General features: G+C 34.9%; 2 protein-coding genes across 4 annotated transcripts in view; one reads left to right on the plus strand and one right to left on the minus strand.

Moving 5' to 3' along the window:
- LOC136816466 (multidrug resistance-associated protein 1-like) overlaps window positions 1-9,897 on the minus strand; it is a 40,359-nt gene extending 30,462 nt beyond the window's left edge. For all 3 annotated transcript variants that reach the window (XM_067072815.1, XM_067072807.1, XM_067072798.1), the window contains exons 1-4: window positions 9,589-9,897; window positions 9,169-9,226; window positions 8,695-8,756; window positions 8,231-8,362 (exon numbers count right to left, since the gene is read on the minus strand). In XM_067072815.1, coding sequence (XP_066928916.1) covers window positions 8,231-8,362; window positions 8,695-8,756; window positions 9,169-9,226; window positions 9,589-9,872 — 536 coding nt within the window. In that variant the 5' untranslated portion in view covers window positions 9,873-9,897. The remainder of the gene's footprint in view (window positions 1-8,230; window positions 8,363-8,694; window positions 8,757-9,168; window positions 9,227-9,588) is intronic.
- On the plus strand, window positions 3,022-7,081 carry LOC136816487 (uncharacterized). Its single transcript, XM_067072827.1, has 4 exons — window positions 3,022-3,191; window positions 3,992-4,793; window positions 5,522-5,757; window positions 5,881-7,081. Exons 2-4 carry the CDS (start codon window positions 4,007-4,009, stop codon window positions 6,982-6,984), a joined length of 2,127 nt encoding a protein of 708 aa, XP_066928928.1. The 5' UTR covers window positions 3,022-3,191; window positions 3,992-4,006; the 3' UTR covers window positions 6,985-7,081.
- Window positions 9,898-19,533: the final 9,636 nt, after the last annotated feature.

Genomic DNA, 19,533 nt, shown 5'->3' on the forward strand with positions numbered 1-19,533 from the left:
GATCAAAGTTTAAGGTAGGGTCAATCACATGATTTTGGTTAGTTAGGGTGCCCCCAGAGTTGGTTGCACAATGGCAGATTCAAATGAAATAATGAGGAATGGATATATTAATATTTTCACAAAACATCTTTTCAATCAAAAGGGCCAAATCATTAATGGATCGTTTTCAAGTGATATTTTCTCGTCCCAAAATACCCTAAATGTATAATAATTTATTTTATTGATGATTACCTAAAGTAGAATTGTCAACTACATTAGCTGTCATATAAGAAGGCTAAAGTTGTGAAAACTCTTTACCCCAAAAATGAAATCATGTAAAATGGTTTAGAAAATTATGCGTGTCAAAAGTTTGATTTATCACAAATTGGGAAGTCAAAAAATATGTTCTTCGAGGGGGGTCTTTTGAACAGAAACTTCTAGGAAAAGAATCAACCTACTCTTTTTGACAACATCTCAAAATAGAGCTAAATAACATTTGTGCATGTCTCAATCAAACCTACTTCTTTGAAAAGGAGCTGGAACTATCGCCAAAGCGTCAGAAATTAGCTTAAAAGCTTTCAACTTTTTGAAATGATATCTAATCTTTAGAGATTCTGACTTTTTGTAAATCAATTGCTCTGAAAGACTATGAGCTCGCTCCATGAATATTTAAATAATTTTTAGAGACAAGATAAAATCCTGTTTTTGTCCATCGTATCGTGACGAAAGAATGTTGTGTCATGCACACATTAGAAGCATGGATTACTCTCAAAACATTGTCATTTATATCTTTTTTGCTTTTCACGGTTGTGTTCCGTCATCGGCATGCATGAACACAACAACCATACCGTAATAAAACCACAAGAATACGGAACATCCTGCAATTCTTCTCTAAACTTGGAAAAACTAGTTTTCAAAATCTTTTAAAATTGACTTAGTTGCAAAACATCATACTCAGGTTCAGGATTAGGAAATCTAATTTGTCTAATCACCACTTAAAATTCGCTAAATACCCTTTGTAATTTCGTTTTAATTTTTCCTGGATGAATAATGATTACAGGAATAGAAACTGGATAATTAGCAAGTGGATAAATCTTACAACAATTGCTTCTACAAAAAAAGGCTACATCATCTTCCCTCTTCAAATGCATTAATAAAGAAGAACAAAGCTCTAGTTTAGATGGCCCACTTTTCGCCCTGTCTATTCTAATTGTGATTTAAAGTTGGCATAAAGTGGGTTGTCTAAAGTCAATGCATTGCCATCTTTTGACGTCAATGCAATGTCTTCTTTCAATCTTTTCCAAGCAAAGGTTTTAACTTCCAACTTTGTGCCCACTTTCGGCCTATTCTAACAATTAGAATAGGCAGGGCAGAAAGTGGGCCGTCTAAACTAGAGCAAAGAGACTGCATTCAAATCTTCCTAATCATTGATACTCTTGATGATTCTTTCTAGTTCGAACTCGAACGGGGAATCTTATCGCACGGCTATTTTCATGGTGGTATTGAATAGGCTGTTCGACTATTATCTATACAGGGCATGGACAACCTTTTGAAGCAAAATATATTCTTAAAATTGTGCTAAAAAATAGCAAAACATTACAAAAACTCTTGGAAAAAAAATTATATTGCACTATGTAAACTGACGTCAAAAATGAAAAATGAGACAAATGATGTCATTGCAGTGTTCATTTTCCTTTGAAAAACTGACGTCACAATGAATTTTCCTAACGACGGGCAACTCTGTGCAGTGTATAGGCCCGTCGTCATGCGAAAAGAACCAATTGCATTGCGCCAAAAGCCGTGTAGCCCGCTTCAAAAAAGTAACCGGTTAGCTTTTCCCCTGGAAAAATGCTACATATTTCCTTAAATCGCCTAGAAGTTTTTCTTGGAGTACGCCCAGGAAATGATCGTCCACCATGCATAAATTTCAAATGGAATTTTATATTTTACATTTTTTAGAAATTGTGTACCGAAAGGAGAGTGTACTAAAGAAAATTATTCGCGGGCCCTTCCAGTTGATATTGGATGAAAAGGTGCTCCTTTTCAAACAAATGAGAACTTTCCTATTTCCGTGAAAAGTTTCGACCAGTAAAAGGATTTAAAAACCATCGAGGATGGTAGATCCCTTCTTAGGTGCCTTCTTGTAATAGGTGGGGCTTTTGATTACATTGTGTGAGGGGTTTCTCAGAAGATCTATAAAATTGACATTCCTAGCAGTCCCTATATAAGTTTGTTTTACAGTAGGGATGAAGTGTGAAAGGACATCTCCCCAAAATATTGAAACCTAAGTGAGCTATCAAACTCAGTTATTGGTGCTCTGGAACTCAATTCACACTTAGGCTTTTGATAAGTGTATCACTCATCATTCATTTAACAAATTATCAGGCCAGAAAATATAAAATACGTTCTGTTCGACTAATATTACTCTTTGACGTTGACTTAATGCTTTTTGTTTATTCGTCCAAAATGAACTTCAAAGATACAGTATGACAGAGACAAAAATGACAAAGATGACAGAAAGAGTATTAAATATAAAATATATATATTTCATCACGCTCGAGACGTGAGTTTCAGGATTCAAAGGTTTCCAGGAAAATTCACCAGCTGTATGTACTCGAATTTGACAATTGTGTAAAAATAGTTCACCGTCAGCTATTGGTGAACGTTAAGACTTATTAATCATTAAAATTTAGAGACATCGGGGAGTTTAAATAGAGATTTAAGAAGAATTCAAGAATGAGCAAAAAATGACGAAGATGTAAAAAAGTGTCAAGTTGAATCCCGCACCAGGTTTAAGCTAAGAGGGTTTCCAAGAAAATTCATTTAATACTTGGTATAAAAAACCAAAATCATTTTTGTCTCACTTGTAATTGTCTTTGTCCTGTGAAAAGACAAAAGAAGACGCCCTTTATTTGAACAATATATCTATCTATGCGTAAGAAAATACGTTTATTAATTTTTGCATAATCATGCGAATAAAAATATTGCTTTCTCACTGTTTGGCAGATTTGAATCAGACGAGATCATGCTGGATCATATGACGTCATAAGTGAACAATGGTCCGTCACGCCTATGAGGAGGTTCATTTTCAAGTGAGGTGTGGTGTATAAATAAGAGTTGGATGGAGATCAACAATCAGTTCGGCTCTGATCGTTCACTTGATCAAAAATCAACAAAGAGGAAAGAGCCTTTCATGATCGGACGTATCCGATGTAAGTTTTGTTTTATATTTATAAATAAGATGAGGGAAAGTGACCAGTCGTCTGCATCAATGGGCTTTTCCAGAAAAAAATCGTGCACCCCCTGTTGAGGAGGTCCATTTCCGTTCCAAGGGGGTAAGGTTTGAAATGCAGTGGAATTCCATAAGGGTAGACGAAAATCCGTCAAAAATAAGCGGAATTCCAAGGGGGTAATGATATTGAAAATTTGTAAAAATTCGGAATTCCAGAGGGGTATGATCCTAAAATTGCCTGGAAATCCAAGGGGGTAGGTCACAAAAGGTTGGACCTCCTCAACAGGGGGTGCACGTTTTTTTTCTGGAAAAGCCCAATTGACAGGGAAAGTTTTTGAGCAATTGATCTACTAAGCACCTCTCTAAAACTTGAAAATTATTTTGAATTGTTGGCTCGGACATATACGCGATATCTTAAAAACTTAGGGGCCACTCACAATATATCGATTTTTCCCACGGGTCCAAGACAGTCTAGAAACCAATTATTTTATGTGAAAAAACCATGAAAAATAGACGACAAAAGTATGCGTAGCAAGAGCAGTTAACAAAGTAAAAAAAAATATATGACTTCAATTCAATCAGCCTCGAAAATCGATGTTATGATTGATTTTTTTAGCGTGACCCATCGTCTCGCATCAATTTGGCGTTAGTCGTGGCAAGCATCGATATACGAGTGGCCCCTTAGCACAACCAACAGATAGCTGTAATACGAATGTGTCAATCATTTCATTGACCCATTCGTTTCAAAAGTTCACTTCGGCATAATTCATTCCATTTTAGCAAACAGAGATCAAAATGACACCACAACCGAAAATTACAATTAACACGACAGGGGAGCAACCGATGCTCGACAAGATAGGTGAACAGTCCAGATACGATCCTCTGGTCCAATCACAAATCGAACTTTCATCCACTGAAATCCCAAAATTCACCAAAGGAGAAAAAATCATTTCAAACTTATTCAAGAAGATCGACCAGAATGAGTTGATCACAACTCCTTTACAAGCACAACCTGAGACCATGCAATTCTTTAACAAAGTCTTTGAAAACATCGTCGACACAAACGACGTTGGACAACTTGATGGTCAGAAATGGGAAACTTGGAACGGTGAAACGAAAAATGAAGTGACAATTGAACGAGATTACAAAGGATTGGAGACCAGTGATAAATACACGGCACCGATGGATGTTTATGTGGGAGGCCCTGCAACTTGTTTTGGAGCTGCTCTTCAAGCCAACTCTAGTGAAGATGCAAAGAATATCTTGTATGCTCATGATGGATGCAGAGGAACCAGCAATTGGAAAGGAAGTGCAAGTTACCATCACGTTCATGATGCTATCCCTGTCTATTACTGGCCCAACAACCATGGAATCTACTCGGTCTACATCACAGCTAAACACCACCTCCAACGAAGATTCAATCTGGAAGGTTACAAAGAAGAACTGGCAACCATCCCACAATGGTGTAAGATCAGATGGAACCTTGGAAACACAATGTTCACCAAAGATGCTTGGAAGAATATCAAATTGTTTGCCAAGAATCAGAAAGAAGCTTTGGGAGACGTCGGCTTTTTCATTGAAGGTGTGTATGGGTTATTCTATTCTTAGAAAATTTGACATTTTTCTATTCTTGGCCATCCTTTTTTCATTCCACATGATAATACGCACGAAAGAAAGTGCTTCTTACAACAATCAGTGACAAAATATGTGGCAATTTCTTCAAAAATCCCTTCCCCCTATAATATCAGTGTAAATGTAAATTTCTGAGCATTGTGTCAGCCTTTCCACCCATCATACTACATACTAGGGGGGGGGGAGGGAATTCTTGCCACAATATTTAGTCACAGAATGTAGTAATACTTTATCGTCAATTCAATTTTCCCGACCAAGAATTTCAGGATTTTCGCTAATTTTCGAAAATTCACGAAATCAAATGGTCGCGTAAAAAATCAATATTGCTGGATGGCGAAAATAAATTCCAACGAAAAAAAAAAAATTCTTCAAATTCGGGAATTTCTTTTATTTTTGTCAATCTCATTTATCAAAAATTCTCTTTTTCTAAACTTTTCTAGCAAGGGACTTAAGCACTCATCAATACAAATACTTTCACTCTCCACTTTATTAACAAGGAGAAATTTTTTACTCCAATCCTCGTGATCCGCATAATGAAATTCCCACGAAAAATTTCATTAAGTCAAATTCGCGAAATGAAATTCCCGTAAAATACGAATAATTTCGCGAATGGCCCGACTCATGAAATTTGGTCGCGAATATTAAAATAAATTAATTTTAAAATTGTTATAATTGCAGGAACACAGTGGCGGAGGGACGAGGACACGACCGCATACACCACCATCCGGCATTCGGGCATGTCCGAGAAAATCATTGAACAACTCAAAGGATTAGAAAAACCTGTTCTCATCACAAATGATGATCGAGCCAAATGCACTTATGTTCAACTAGGTTCAAAACAAGGTTTAGCTTGGATCAATTCGACGTTGGATCGATTAAATCGAGTGGGTGGCGATTCAGTCGAGTTCTTCAAGGTAGGTTAATGAAAGTTTTGCCCCTTCCCCTTCCATCTTACAGAATATCAATTTTCAAAAGTGGTTTGTATCAATGTGACAAGTTTATTGTACAGCTCAAACTAACGTTTTCATCATTTATAGAACAGCGAGGAAGAGATTGAATCGAGAGGTTATCCAAGTGATTTTGTGATCCAACAATTAGAGTTTCCACAACATGGCTATTTCCCTCCATATGCACCAAACGAATTGGAGAACTTGGTCAAAACCAAAGGAGGCAAGGTTCGTGATGATATGCGATTGGAAAAACTCTTCGTTATGCCTTCTAGTCAAGATTATGATGACGTCACCGTCAACAAAGCACTGTTCCGTAACCTTAATACCGGACAAGCGGAAATTGTACCGGTCAAGTCCATCTCCATGTCGCTCGGCCCAAGCATGAAATCTTTGAAAGTGAACGGTAAAAACTTGTTGAATCACACCATGTATGCTAGTGGTGCTTCCACAGTTTTCATGGTCAAAGTGGATGAATCGAAAGTGGACCAATCACAGATGTTGAAATTTCGTGACAACATTGACATGAAGAACAACCATATTGTCCGTCTTGGTGAACGAGTCGTCAAAGATGCTGACTCAGCAAAAACTTATCGAATCTTTGTTTTACAAGTGACCGGCGGAGGACATTTCCCGGCACGACACGCTCACGCCGAAGCTGCCATCAACACTTTCAAAGCATGCACATGTAAACTGTTCAAATTGGACGGCCCGGATGTAACAGAGGGGATTGAGTACGAAGTTGTTCAAGTCAGATCATGTGCTCGAAGTGTCGGCTCGCAAAACGTGTTTCGCCTCAATCTCCCAGCAACCAATGCCGCAATGCTTTATGGGATTGGTGGTATTGGCATCACAACAATGGCCCCAAATGCACTTTTAATGAGAGCAGCTTTGGCGGAACGTGCCAAACTCGGGAACTCTCAACTCGGCTATAAGCCAGAAGAATACAAAAATAACTTGAGCCAGGGACAATTTGCTGAGATTCCTTTCTGGAATAAAGAAAACCCATTTGCAGGACGTGATTACGCCAGATGGGTAGATCATGTTGGCCAACCAAAACAGGTGGCTCCAATCTTATACCCAAATGCACCAAAACTTCCACAGTTTGTATACAAAAAACAATATTCAATGGCTGCTTCACAGATGACTCGGTTGTTTATGAAGTATAAAACACGTGTGGCTAAACTGATATAAGAACATGTGTTTCAGAACAAGCTGTTAATCAAATACTTTTTTAATATTGCCAAAAGATATATCTTGAAAGATAAAGCTATCATGTGATCACTATTTACTTCAATGTACATAAATTAAAGAAGTTTGTTATCATTATATAAGTTATTACTTCTCAACAATAAGTCTTTGAAAAGTTTTTCTCTTGTACTTCGAAAATTCGAAATTTTGGTGCTGAACAGTTCATGATTTTAATAAAGAAGATTTCTTGCTTCCTTCAATCCATTTCAAAAAAAACATGACAACTATTGTTAAACATTTTTTTTATGTAACATTATTCGTAATTCCTAGTTTATTTCAACCTTCATTTTTACCAAATTACTTTTAAAACACTTAAAAACAAATTCTGTCAGTCTCATAGTTTCCTGGGTGGTTCAAACCCCCCTATATAATCAAACCCCCCCTAAAGGCCAAAACCCCCTATATAAAAATTTCTCAGACCCCCCTTACCTTTAATAACCGAGGTCGTGAACCCTGGGATAAAATTTTAAGTAATAAATTTATTTGGTTAAAAAGTTTATATTATATACCCACTAAAAGGCCAAACTCGCCCTATTAATTGAGGCTTTTTGAACCCCCCCCCCATTACAGGATTGTCTGAGAATTTGAAGACCCCCTAAATTTAGGGGGGATGAAACTTTGAGTCTGGTTCTGTCTCAAGAGCAATACATGGAAATAGTATACACGTTTTTTTAAGAAACACACTTTTAAGAAACACGAGGCTCAGAATGACTAAAAACTAAGAAACATCTAAGAAACATGCTGAAACTGAGAATGAGAAAATAACATTTTTAAATTCAGTTTTTTTAAGAACCTTCCAATCAAAACAAATGGTTTTTTTGCATGAAAAATAGGCTAATCATGTCAAAAAGTTTAGAAACATGTAAGAAACATTTAAAACTCAAAAGGCCAATTTCTTAAGAAACATTGAGGCTGCTTGGTAAATTTCTCAAAAAAAAAAACGTGTAGTCATCTGTGGTTAAACTTATTAAATAGATAACCATTAAAAGCATTTCGATAAGTAAGACAAAGACAAAGATAAAGGTGCCACTCCCTTTTTGGAATCAATAACAAACCCGAAAACATATTAGTAAAGAGTTTGTTCAAATTCAAATGTGCCCATTTGCGGACTTTCAACCGCTCAAAGTTTCTCTGTTGTCCAAACTTGTGACAGTCTTCTGACACTGCAATACTAAACGAAAGAACTTACTTGTACATCTTTCGCATTTCCTTGTTCCATTCGTCATCAATCTGTTTGCTGATTTCTTCGGAAGTGTATTCTTTCCGTAATTCCCAAATATCTTCATCTTCTAAGGGACGTTTGAACCCAGTTACCACCAACCTAAAGTGTTCAAAAATATCTTCATTGTGATGGTGGTGGTCCTCATTCCTCCAAAAGGGAAGAAAACCTTTGAAAGGTTTTCCATTTTTTCAAGAAGATTTATGCACTTTTATAACCACAAATCCATCACCTACCTACCTATCATCTACCTCCCCTATCTGAAAAACCCAGTACACAACATTTTCTTGGGTTTTTTCAATAGTCATATTTATGCACTTAGTCATATTGAATATTTGTGCAAATATAGGTTAGCATAACCAATGAGCCAGTCCTGATGACAAAAGTCTTTAAAGGAAATCATGACAGGATCCCCCTCAAGAAGTTTTTCTTACTTTGTCAACCACCAGAAAGTCACCAAAGAGAAGATTCCAGCATTATCTTTGGGACATTTTTTCTAAAATGAAACCAAAAAAAAACAACCAATCAATAATCTCTCACTCAAAAAGCTACTGAAATTTACGTTTACAAAACAGAATCATTAAGTAAATGAAAAAATGGTTGCAAAATTGTACAAGGATGACCCACAAAAGACAGGTCTCAACTGCTTGATGCCAAACAAATGTGCTGTGTTTATTTTGAAACAAAACTGTTACTAACTGTTATCTAACACAGAGGTATGTCTAAAAATTCCTAATTTGATGCTCCTTTTTAACATGTTTTAACACTTTTCGTAAAAAGCTAGAAAAAACTTGAGTTATCATTTTTCTGGTGACGTCATAATGTCGTCATAATGACGTTATAAAACTGAAATCATGATTAATGGTTGGCAAAATTAAGTTGTTATAATAATTTCCACATTTTCAAACCTTCTGATGTAGCTTTGGATCATTGGGAAAGTAAAGTGCATTGCACAAGTTGACTTCACTATAAAAAAATAAAACGAAAATTCATAAATCATACATTGTTATCAAGAAAAGTTATCTTTTAATCCATCAAACAAAACTAAAAATCTTAAGTTTTAGTTTTTAATTTTTAGTTTTGTTTGATGGATTAAAAGATAACTTTTCTTGATAATTATATGGCTCTAGTTACCCATCGAGCACTCTGACACCATCGATTTGTCTAACCTTGATTAAATCATACATTGTACATTTGACTCAATTTGTTAATGAATTAAACGTAAAATATATGGTTCTTATACTTATTCATTAACATAAGTGCCTATTGAATAAACTGGTTAAAGATGGCATTTAAAAAAAGGCAGGACCGTAATTGAAAATTCATACCTGTTTTCTGAGAAGGGTGCTGTCAGCGTACTAAAGACATATCCTTCTTTTCCTGTTTTTGTTGATTTACACATCAGCCACCAGTCAAGTGATTCACTCATCACTGAAAGTTTATCTCCCCTCGACACCTTCAACAAAACTGAAACATCGGGCTGTGCTTGGTTAATTGACTCATTTGATGAAGGAATTTCATCATTAAAAGGGTCAAAATTGTACAAGGCAATCACATTAGCAGGAACCTTTGTGTTGTTTAACTTCTTCATTTTAGCTTTTTTAGGTTTCATGTTTGTAGATTTTTATTACAGTTCTAAAAGAAAAATTTGCTAAAGTTAAAATCCAAGGTGTTTATTAAATTTTTGGCTTTTAAGAGAGGCATTTATTCAAGGGCAGGCCTGCAAATAAATATTTTTAGTCATTCAGACAAAATCCAAAACTCAAAATCCTCTCGGTCATTCAATCTTCATTTTTCATATTATCATAATTTTTCAACTAGCATGATAATCTCACACAATTCGATAAAGGTGAACTTAGAAACACTCCTAAAAGTTACGAAGAAATCGATTTGATAAAAGTGAACTTAGAAATACTCTTGAAAGTTAATTTTTGATATAGCGACCCAAAAAGATTTCCTAAAAAGACAAAGAAATGCATTGAAGATAACTTCGCAAATGCTTTCCAAACAGTGGAAAAATTTCGCCTGCGACACTCCTTTTTTACCTCGCTTCACTCACAAAAATAGCAAAGTTATTAAAATTTATAATTCTAACCTTCATTCCAAAGAAAGTAATTTGATAAAAGTTTAACTTTCTTTAAAAGTTACAAGGAAAGCGATTCCATAATCAGCTATTGTAAATATTAAGCTTAGTCACTATTATTGTAATACCAAAGATCGCTCGCCTTTGCTTACCTCTTCCAACATTGTTTACAAGTTTAAATGTCCTGGATGTTCTTCCAAATACATAGGGAAAAGTGATCGTACCCTATCTGAGAGGACCAGAGAACATGCAACTGTCAAGGGATCTGCCGTTTACCGTCACCTCACTAAGTGTGAAGGCATTAACTATCTAGATTCCCTCTTGTAGATTGGCGTCACAGAATAATATATATTCGAGTTGTTGACAAAAGCGATAATTTGTCTGTTCTTTTGTTTAAAGAGGCATTGGCAATTTAAAGATAAATATCCAGAAATGAACTTGGGTTTGAAAGCCTCTTGAGACTTGAATTTGTTCTGCTAGGTGATTTTTGATTTTTCTAGAAATTTGTTCAACATTGTCAGTATTACTATCGATGCTTTTATTGTGAAGTGAAATATTAGTTTTTTTTCAAAAAATGAAAATTTTGTTGTTTGTGATCTGACTCCACATTAATCCATGGCAAAATCAATTTTCGGATTAAGTTTTATCTTGCTTTTACTGAAGCTGTCATATGGTTCATGAATCCCTCTAGAAGTTTGGCGGGCATTTTTTTGCTTGCGCGTCAAGTAAACGATATAGCGCTTTCACAGCATTAATCTTTGATACGTATTTCGGCGGAACGCTAGTGTGACAACTGAAAGTTCATGGAAAAATGAAACATTAGGTTTGACGTCAACAAAAGTTGTGCGTGACCGTGAGAGATGAATTACACACTACCTTGCAAAATTATATACAAAACAAAAGTGAATGATACTAAAACGATACCGTAAGTTGGTCTAATGTTGACATCCCTCCTCTAATATATAGAGAAATTATAATTATATGGAATTATAATTTCGACACCCTTAGGTCGATGGAATTGGATTTCAAGTTTACCATAAGATCCACTTTCAGAAAGTTGATTCAGGCGAGTTGTCATTATTCATCATTCATTATTTTACAACACACACCAAATTTTATGGGGATTAGGATTTTTAGATGACTCCTAGACTCTGACTTTATTTTATTTTGATTTCATATCTTTTATCACAAAAACAAAAAAGCAAGACAAATATTAATTTTGTGCAAAAGACGAAAGAAAAGAAAACATGCCATACGCAGCCATTACATATGACCTCTCGTGTGTTTTTAATCTATTCTTTGCTTTTTCTTTCTGTCCTAGAATTATACATGCAAAACGAACGAACGCGAACGAAATTTTCTCTCTCCTCATACGGGACAAAGGGAAAATAATGACAACTTTTTAAAAAAATCGCAAATAATGACAAGATCGAACAACATGTTTTTTAACTACACGGGGCAGCTTACGGTAAAAACATAACATTAAATTTCATCAGCCTTATTAGAGATGGGAATAATTAGGAAGATCGGAATCACTGATAGACAAAAGATTTTTTCCTCTCCGATTGCTAAAGAAAAAAGTTTCCATCAGCGATTCCGTCATCCTTCATATTAATTCCAAAAAGCTAAAACTCCTCTAAAGAAGGGTGTTTTCGTAGACTTATAAGAAAACAAAAGCGATTGATATTCTTCTAAGGAACAACCTATGCAAGTATGTAACAGATATAGACCTTTTCGGCTTTCCATCCGCCATATTGAATTGTATGCAAAAATTATAGTGGCTGAATTGCCGTGGTGAAATTCCCTTAGAAAGTATGCAAAACATATGCAAAAAGAAAGTATTAATATAAAACTTACATGCATATTGGCATTATATTAAAGTGTAATCTTGATCTGAGCCCGCTGAATGAGTGACATCATAATTACTGCTTTCAGTTTCGTGTTTTGAAAGTTTGATATGTGTGTACTCCGTCTTGGTGGAATTTTTTAATGGCATGAAAACAGAATATGCAATGTCTTTAAGAACAAATTTCTAAAAGGCTTTTGTTATTCTTTAAATAGTTCTTTTTGAATTTTAAGAAATTCCATCTTTTATTGTTCTAATGATTATAATATTTCTTTATAAGATGCTTTGTTGTCTTTTTAATTTTTGTGGAAACTTGCATATGTTTTGCATATTTTCCAACTAAATCCAACCACAGCTTTTTCGTTCCTCTATTTTTTCATACAGTGGTCAAAGCAGTTTTTTTCTGTGAGACGGAAAAATTTTTGATAGAGATAATTTGGTATACAGTGACACCTGCAGGCTCCACCATGGTTAGGGCCGAGGGTCAGAAAATTTTCAGATTTTTTAACCCCTAGATTGGGGTTAAAATGCCTATCATACAGCGAAAATATACATCTATCTAAAATAGGTTTAAAATAAAAATATATGAACGTCCTACTATGTATATACAAGGTATATACAAAACATGCTTGAAATCCAATTTTTAAAACTTTGATGGAATTATTCTAGAAAATAAAATCACTATTTCTCGCTAAATAACCATTTCTGACTTAGATGGAAAACTTTGACAACAATTTCTGTGAGACGGAAATCCGTCTGAGACGGAAGAACTTTGATCACTGTTCATACAATTCAAGATGGGGGATGGAAAAGCGAAAAGGTCTATTCTGAAAACCTCCCTTGTTGTCTATCTAGCTAGTAAACACCAGACGGTACTAATCAAACGTTCGATTGTGATCGAAGTAATCAATAATGATCGATAATAATCGTAGGTGGTCAGTGACCACCTGTCGATTTTATCGGTGATTGAATACTCACTCGACTCCAGATTATGGCATTTTCTTCCACCATTTTCGATTTGTTCAATCATTTCGATTACATTTCGATTACCTTCGATCATATTGAATACCTTTGATTGTATTGAGTACCTTCCAGCCTTCGATTTTATTAAATATGTTTCCAGTAGCAGTGGCGGCAATAAGTAGAGCAATAATCTGAAACCAAGTTTATTTCGGCCAATTAAAACACGCCATTTTTTTGGTTTTTCTTAAAGATATATCATAGTAATTGGTTATCGAAGTAATCAATTGGTTATCGAAGTTGTCAAAGTTATCTAAAGTAATCAATAACAATCAAAGTACTCGAACGGTTATTGATAGCGATTCCAGAAGTCATGTTTGTTGGCGTCAAACCAAATGTTTCATTTTTCCGTGAACTTTGAACCCTTTGAACTTTTTTTCTATGTATCCTAAAGCGTTCCGGTTTTTACTAAAAGAAAGCCCGTGATCTTAGCTTTCCAGCGGTATATAACACTGTGGACTCGGGTTAAGACGGCAAATTGGTAAAGTGCCGAACGTTTTTGCAACATTTTCAAAATTGTTTCCAACGAACTTTTTGTACCTCCATATTTCCAGAGGCGCCTTGAAAATGGGTCCTATCACCATTTTTGACTCATTTCAACTTTTTCCAAGCTACTTTTCTTCAAAAACAAAAATAAAACAATGCAATGTCTTCTTTCTTCAAAAAAAAATCTATATATTTCGTTATTTTCATAAATATACTAAATATTAATTTACAAAAATTTTTATATGATAATATTCTATATAGACTTAAACTCGTATATCAAGATTACAGGATTTCTACAATATTTTTATATGATAATATTCTAACAGTATAGACTTAAACTCTTATATCAAGATTACGGGATTTCGAGTACGGGCCAATTTTACTTTCGTTTTGAGTGGTTTCATTTTCGATTTCATACCAACATCTTAGCAACGGGGTGCTCGCCCATAGTTACAGGGGTTTGTGCAAAAACTAAACATAGAAAGATTTTCCAAATCCCCCATTTCGATTAATGCAATGAAAAATGAAACTTTTTTGCACCTATTCTTCAAACTGCTTCAAAATGAAAATATTTAAGATTTTAAGTTTTTCTTTTATTTAATGATTTTTTACGGCACTTTGTTGACAATCTAACTCTTGCATCAAATTCCCGCTTTTTTCAGTAAATTGAAGATGAGAAAAAACCTAACCCACGGATCACAGATTGAAACAAATATATTATGAAGGGTGGGATTTTACAGCCGCCTGTCGTGCAAGGCACTGAAAGGCCACGGGTGCCAAAAAGAAGGGCCATTTGAAATGCGGCAACCTCATTGGTGGAAATTTGATAAACAGCTGCGAAGGAGCGCTGGGAAGCAATCAGTAGAAGAGACCACTTTCGTTTTTGTTCCAGATTTCTATAAAAACTTCTCTCAGGGATAACTTGTCAATGTACATGTACACATGTGTTGTGTCAACTTGTCAGCATTGTATTGTTGTGAAGGAAAAGATAGAAGAGGTAAAACTAGCCTAGTTTCTAATCCTGATATAGGAGTTTAAGTTCAGACTGTCTAACACCATCAAAGAATTCTCCCTCCAAATTTCAGGTTTCTAGCTACACTAGAAAAAGAGATATAGTGTGGTCGTGTTACAAAAATACAGGCTGTTTGTAGGAAAAGAATAAGATCCAGCTGAAACTTTCTCCAGACCTTCTCTATAGGATGGTTATGCCTCAGGAAAAATTCCCCTAAAATCCCACTGGTGGAACATCCTTTTTTTGGGACATTTCTTTTTTCCCCAGGCAAAATCCTAAGGGCGAAATTTTTTGAAAATTTCAAACTCATTTTTAGATATTATCAAGTATACCATTCGAAAGCTCTCGAAAAGTTATATAGAAGACTTTTAAACGGGTATAGCCGATTTCCTCACCTAACTCGAGATATTTCATGCGGAAGTTCCACTTTTCGCCACATTTTGGTTATTTTGGTCTAAAATTGACCATATATAGCATCTTATGCATGAATTATCTTGACTTAGGTAATGAAATCGGCTATACCCGTTTAAAAGTCTTCTATATAGTTTTTCGAGAGCTTTCGAATGGTATACTTGATAATATCTGAAAATGAGTTTGAAATTTTCAAAAAATTTTGCCCTTAGGGTTTTGCCTGGGGAAAAAAGAAATGTCCCAAAAAAAGGATGTTCCACCAGTGGGATTTTAGGGGAATTTTTCCTGAGGCATAACCATCCTATAGAGAAGGTCTGGAGAAAGTTTCAGCTGGATCTTATTTTTTTCCCTTAAATTATGCTAGACAACCCCACTAATAATGCAAAATTAAAGAAGCATGACTGGGAAATATCTTATTTTTTCTTTTTTGACACATTTTTCGAATTTTTCCAAACTATTTTCCTAACCTTTTTTTTGACATTTTCAGTCAAATTTTTGACACTAAAATTTGAATAATGATCGAATCAGATCGAATACTCACCATTTTTTTGAAATTTTGGTACTCGAACGTTCGATTGTTAATTGATAAGTGGTCTCAGGTGAGTTAAGGCAAGTCTCGAACATATTTTGCGTGACGCACACCGCTTCCCATTGTTCCTTAACTTTCGTATATAGCTCAAAAGAAGCGTATCAAGGAGAGGATTTCGGAAAGTGCTGGGCCGAAAATTTAAATTAAGCCAATCTCAAGATATCGACCAAAAACTGATTTTGACGTTATGAAATACATCGAAAAAACACGTCATAAGTAAGATTCAAATGACGTCATTATTGAAAACAGCGATAACTTCAAGTCTATTAATGCAATCAACACCAAATTTTGACTGGAGACATAGATTAACGATTCTAAAATATTTGTTGAAAAATTTTTTTAAATTTTTAGATGACGTCATTTACTGTCGGTAAAAACTAAAATATGTCAAATAATGATGACGTCATCAAAACATTTCAAATTTTTTTCATGCATTATTTTAAAACCAACAATCAACAACTCCAGTCAAAATTTGGTGTTAAATGTAGTAATGGAATCGAAGTTATCGCTGTTTTAAAAAACAACGTCATTTAACTTGTCTTTTTTACATGTTTTTTCGACGTATTTCCTAACGTCAAAATCAGTTTTTGGCCGATATCTTGAGATTGGCTTACTTTAAATTTTCGGCCCAGCACTTTCCGAAATCCTCTCCTTGATACGCTTCTTTTGAGCTATATACGAAAGTTAAGGAACATTAGGAAGCAGCGCGCGTCACGTAAAATATGTTTAGAACTTGCCTTAACTCACCTGAGGTCGTTCGATTACTTCGATCATTATCGATTACTTCGATAATCGAATTTATCGATTACTACCGTCTGGTAAATATTATCCACCATTTCCTATAGCTATAATCTGCCTGCTGATTACTGATATATACAACAGCCTAGAACAATGTTAAATTTCGTTTCCCCGCAAATTCGTCACATTTTGTCTCGATAGCCTCATTCCTACGGAACTTATACTTAGAGGCAATCAAGCAAGAACAATAGAAAAAATCTTTATTTGGCTCTGTAGAAAAATTGGAAAATAGAAACTCGCTTAAATTCACAATACTGATTCTTTACCCCAAAACGAAACTTTTCTATTTTGTAAATCTTTCTTACCGTAGAGTCGTCTAATCTTGACATACGTCTTGCAATCTCGACACCGGATCTGTAAAATAATCAAAACAAACCTTGAATGAAATTCTTGGTATCATTCTTATCGAACAAGTTTATCCATCAAACTAGAAGTTCAGTAAACATTGCAATCCTTTCAATTAAAAAAACAGCCAAATTATAAGCAGTTTTACACAACACACGAAACGCTTGCAAACTTCCTCATAACTTTCTCGTGTCCATCATTAAAATTTTACAACTTTTTTACGCTTCAAGTCACGTGATAAAAATAATTCGCGCGCTTAGCCTGGTTTCCCCTTCCTTGTATATAAAAACACACGCTCTAGGCGCTAACAGGCCGCACGCCGTGATTGCCAGTATGGAAACCGGGTTCTTTTTATTATTTTCGGTTCACGGTAAAAATATCTACTAAAAAATTCCTCGCGTGCAAAATGTTGTGTTGTTGTGATTTGGACATCTTTGTTGAAAGTATGCTAATTAGTTTTTAGCGATTACTACATCGTTAAAGTTTTCTTTTCAAATATAAGTAATAACACTTCACATTTCTCATATTATATTAACAATCTGTGACGTGATAGAGAGAGAGAGTACATTTTAGTGATTGATTGATAACTTTGGTATGTATTTCTATTTGTTTATGTTTGATTTTTTATTTCGAAGACCAGCCTACAGCTATGTCGAGATTGCAAGACGTATGTCGAGATTAGACGACTCTACGGTACACTTCCCCATACGTAAAATATAGAGTACTTTCGTTTTCCCCCCAAACTTGCGAGGGAAAAATGTTAAGACCGCATGCTGTCATCGCGGACTTTCCCAGCGTAATTTATTTGTGTGATGGCATAATGTTATTGTTCTCTTCTCAGGATTATTACTGACGGCACTTCAATCGCTTATGGGATTGGACAATGGTTGACAATAGATCGTGACGTATACAACAATTCGATGACACGCGACAAATGAAAGCTCATTTTGGGTGGCTGGATAATAATATACTCGTAGTTTCTTTATTTTTCTAGTGTATTTTGTTTTTTTCGTTTTAGAAGAAGGACTATACGGTAGAAAATAAGGTTTTATACTATTATTTTTTAATTTGATATATTTTAAATGCCTATTTTAAGAAAAAAATTGTAAGTGGGCGGAAAAATAAAAACGCCTTTGTTTTGAACGCCCGACTGCCAAAATCTCAGGATTCTTGGACTTCTTTTGAGATGGGGTTAGACATGAAAACAAAGAACTAAGTAGAATCAACTTTTTCAAACTTAAAATACAATGTAAAGTATTTTTATAATCAAAAATTATATGTATATAACAAATATATTGAAAATTAATAATTCGTTATAAGGCGATGGGAATTTGATGTTCTGTTTACCGTCGCGTTTCAAAAAATATTTGATGCGGCAAAATTTCACTATTCATTATTCATTATTCCTACCTGGTGCTTCCAATCTCCAACGAAGTTGAATTCCACCGTGAAATCGAGCTGCTTTCACTTTCGGAATCAAAATGACATGCGCGAAAATTCAAACGCGTTCGAGACGCGTCTAAAACGCGAATTTCTAAAACGCCCTTGATGCCGCCCACTGCTTAAAAAAAATGCCTGCCCCATTCGTGGACGTGATTATTGGAACCATGTTTTTTACTCGAGGCGCACATTTTGTTAGCGAAGATGTTGTTTTTGATTCACTTTGAGTGTTTTGGATAGCTTGGCACAGGAAAAGAAGAAAATAATGAGTTTTTAAGAAATAATGAACTTTTTTGAGCGGCGGCTCAAGAGCATGCGGGCGGTCGACGGTAAACAGAACATCAAATTCCCATCGTCTAAATATAAGGAAAGAAATCTTGTGCGGAAAAGAAAGTCTCCATTTATTGACCCCTGGATTTTTCATTGCATAATTTCTACGAGAAATCGAAAGTAATTTCATTTGACTTGTGATGTTTGAGAGCTTGGATGTTGGGAAGCTGCAAGAATAAAGGTAAACAAAGAAAGAAGAATTAACATTCTGCTAGACTGTACAAGCTGTTATAATATCTAAATTCTACTAAAAATTATACCATCCATTCCCTAGCTGCCCGCGCAGTTAGTAATGATAATACCATCATAAAACAAGTGAAATCATACAACTGATACAAACTTGACAGTAACAGTGCTGCAAATAACGGCCGGTGACTGGTAATTACCGGTCATTTTTAAGCTAATATGTGTGTTTTTTCCAGTGAAATTTTTATGGTTTCATTATTAGTGCTTTCTGATTGAGTAATCACTGGCCAACTTGAAATTTCTTATTTGAAGCACTGCAGTAAGCCAAGGCAAAGGGGCTGTTGTGTAACTGTAGTGAGATTTCTGCTCGCCGACCATGATCTGCCATATTGTTACCTATTCTTATGCATATTTAGCAGATCGAACAGCGCACGATTTTTGCTTTATTATTCAAAGAATAAATGTCCGCTTTCCGTACCTTAGAAAATTAAAAGAAAAAATCGAAATTTACAGACTGCATTCAAATAAAAATTTTAGGTATTATTAGATTAAATATTGAAAATAAAAGCCTAAAAGTAAATTATTATAATTTTTAAAGTAAAATTTATATTATTTATTACTTTTCGAGGGTAAATAGCTTTAATTTTATTTAAAATAAAAGAAAACTTGAATCTGCAGTTTTTTTCTTCTTTACATTTTTTGTAAACATTCGACCAGTCGGGTCGGT

Source organism: Clytia hemisphaerica, unplaced genomic scaffold (assembly GCF_902728285.1).
Source record: "Clytia hemisphaerica strain Z4C2 unplaced genomic scaffold, Clytia hemisphaerica genome assembly, whole genome shotgun sequence".
NCBI lineage: Eukaryota > Metazoa > Cnidaria > Hydrozoa > Leptothecata > Clytiidae > Clytia > Clytia hemisphaerica.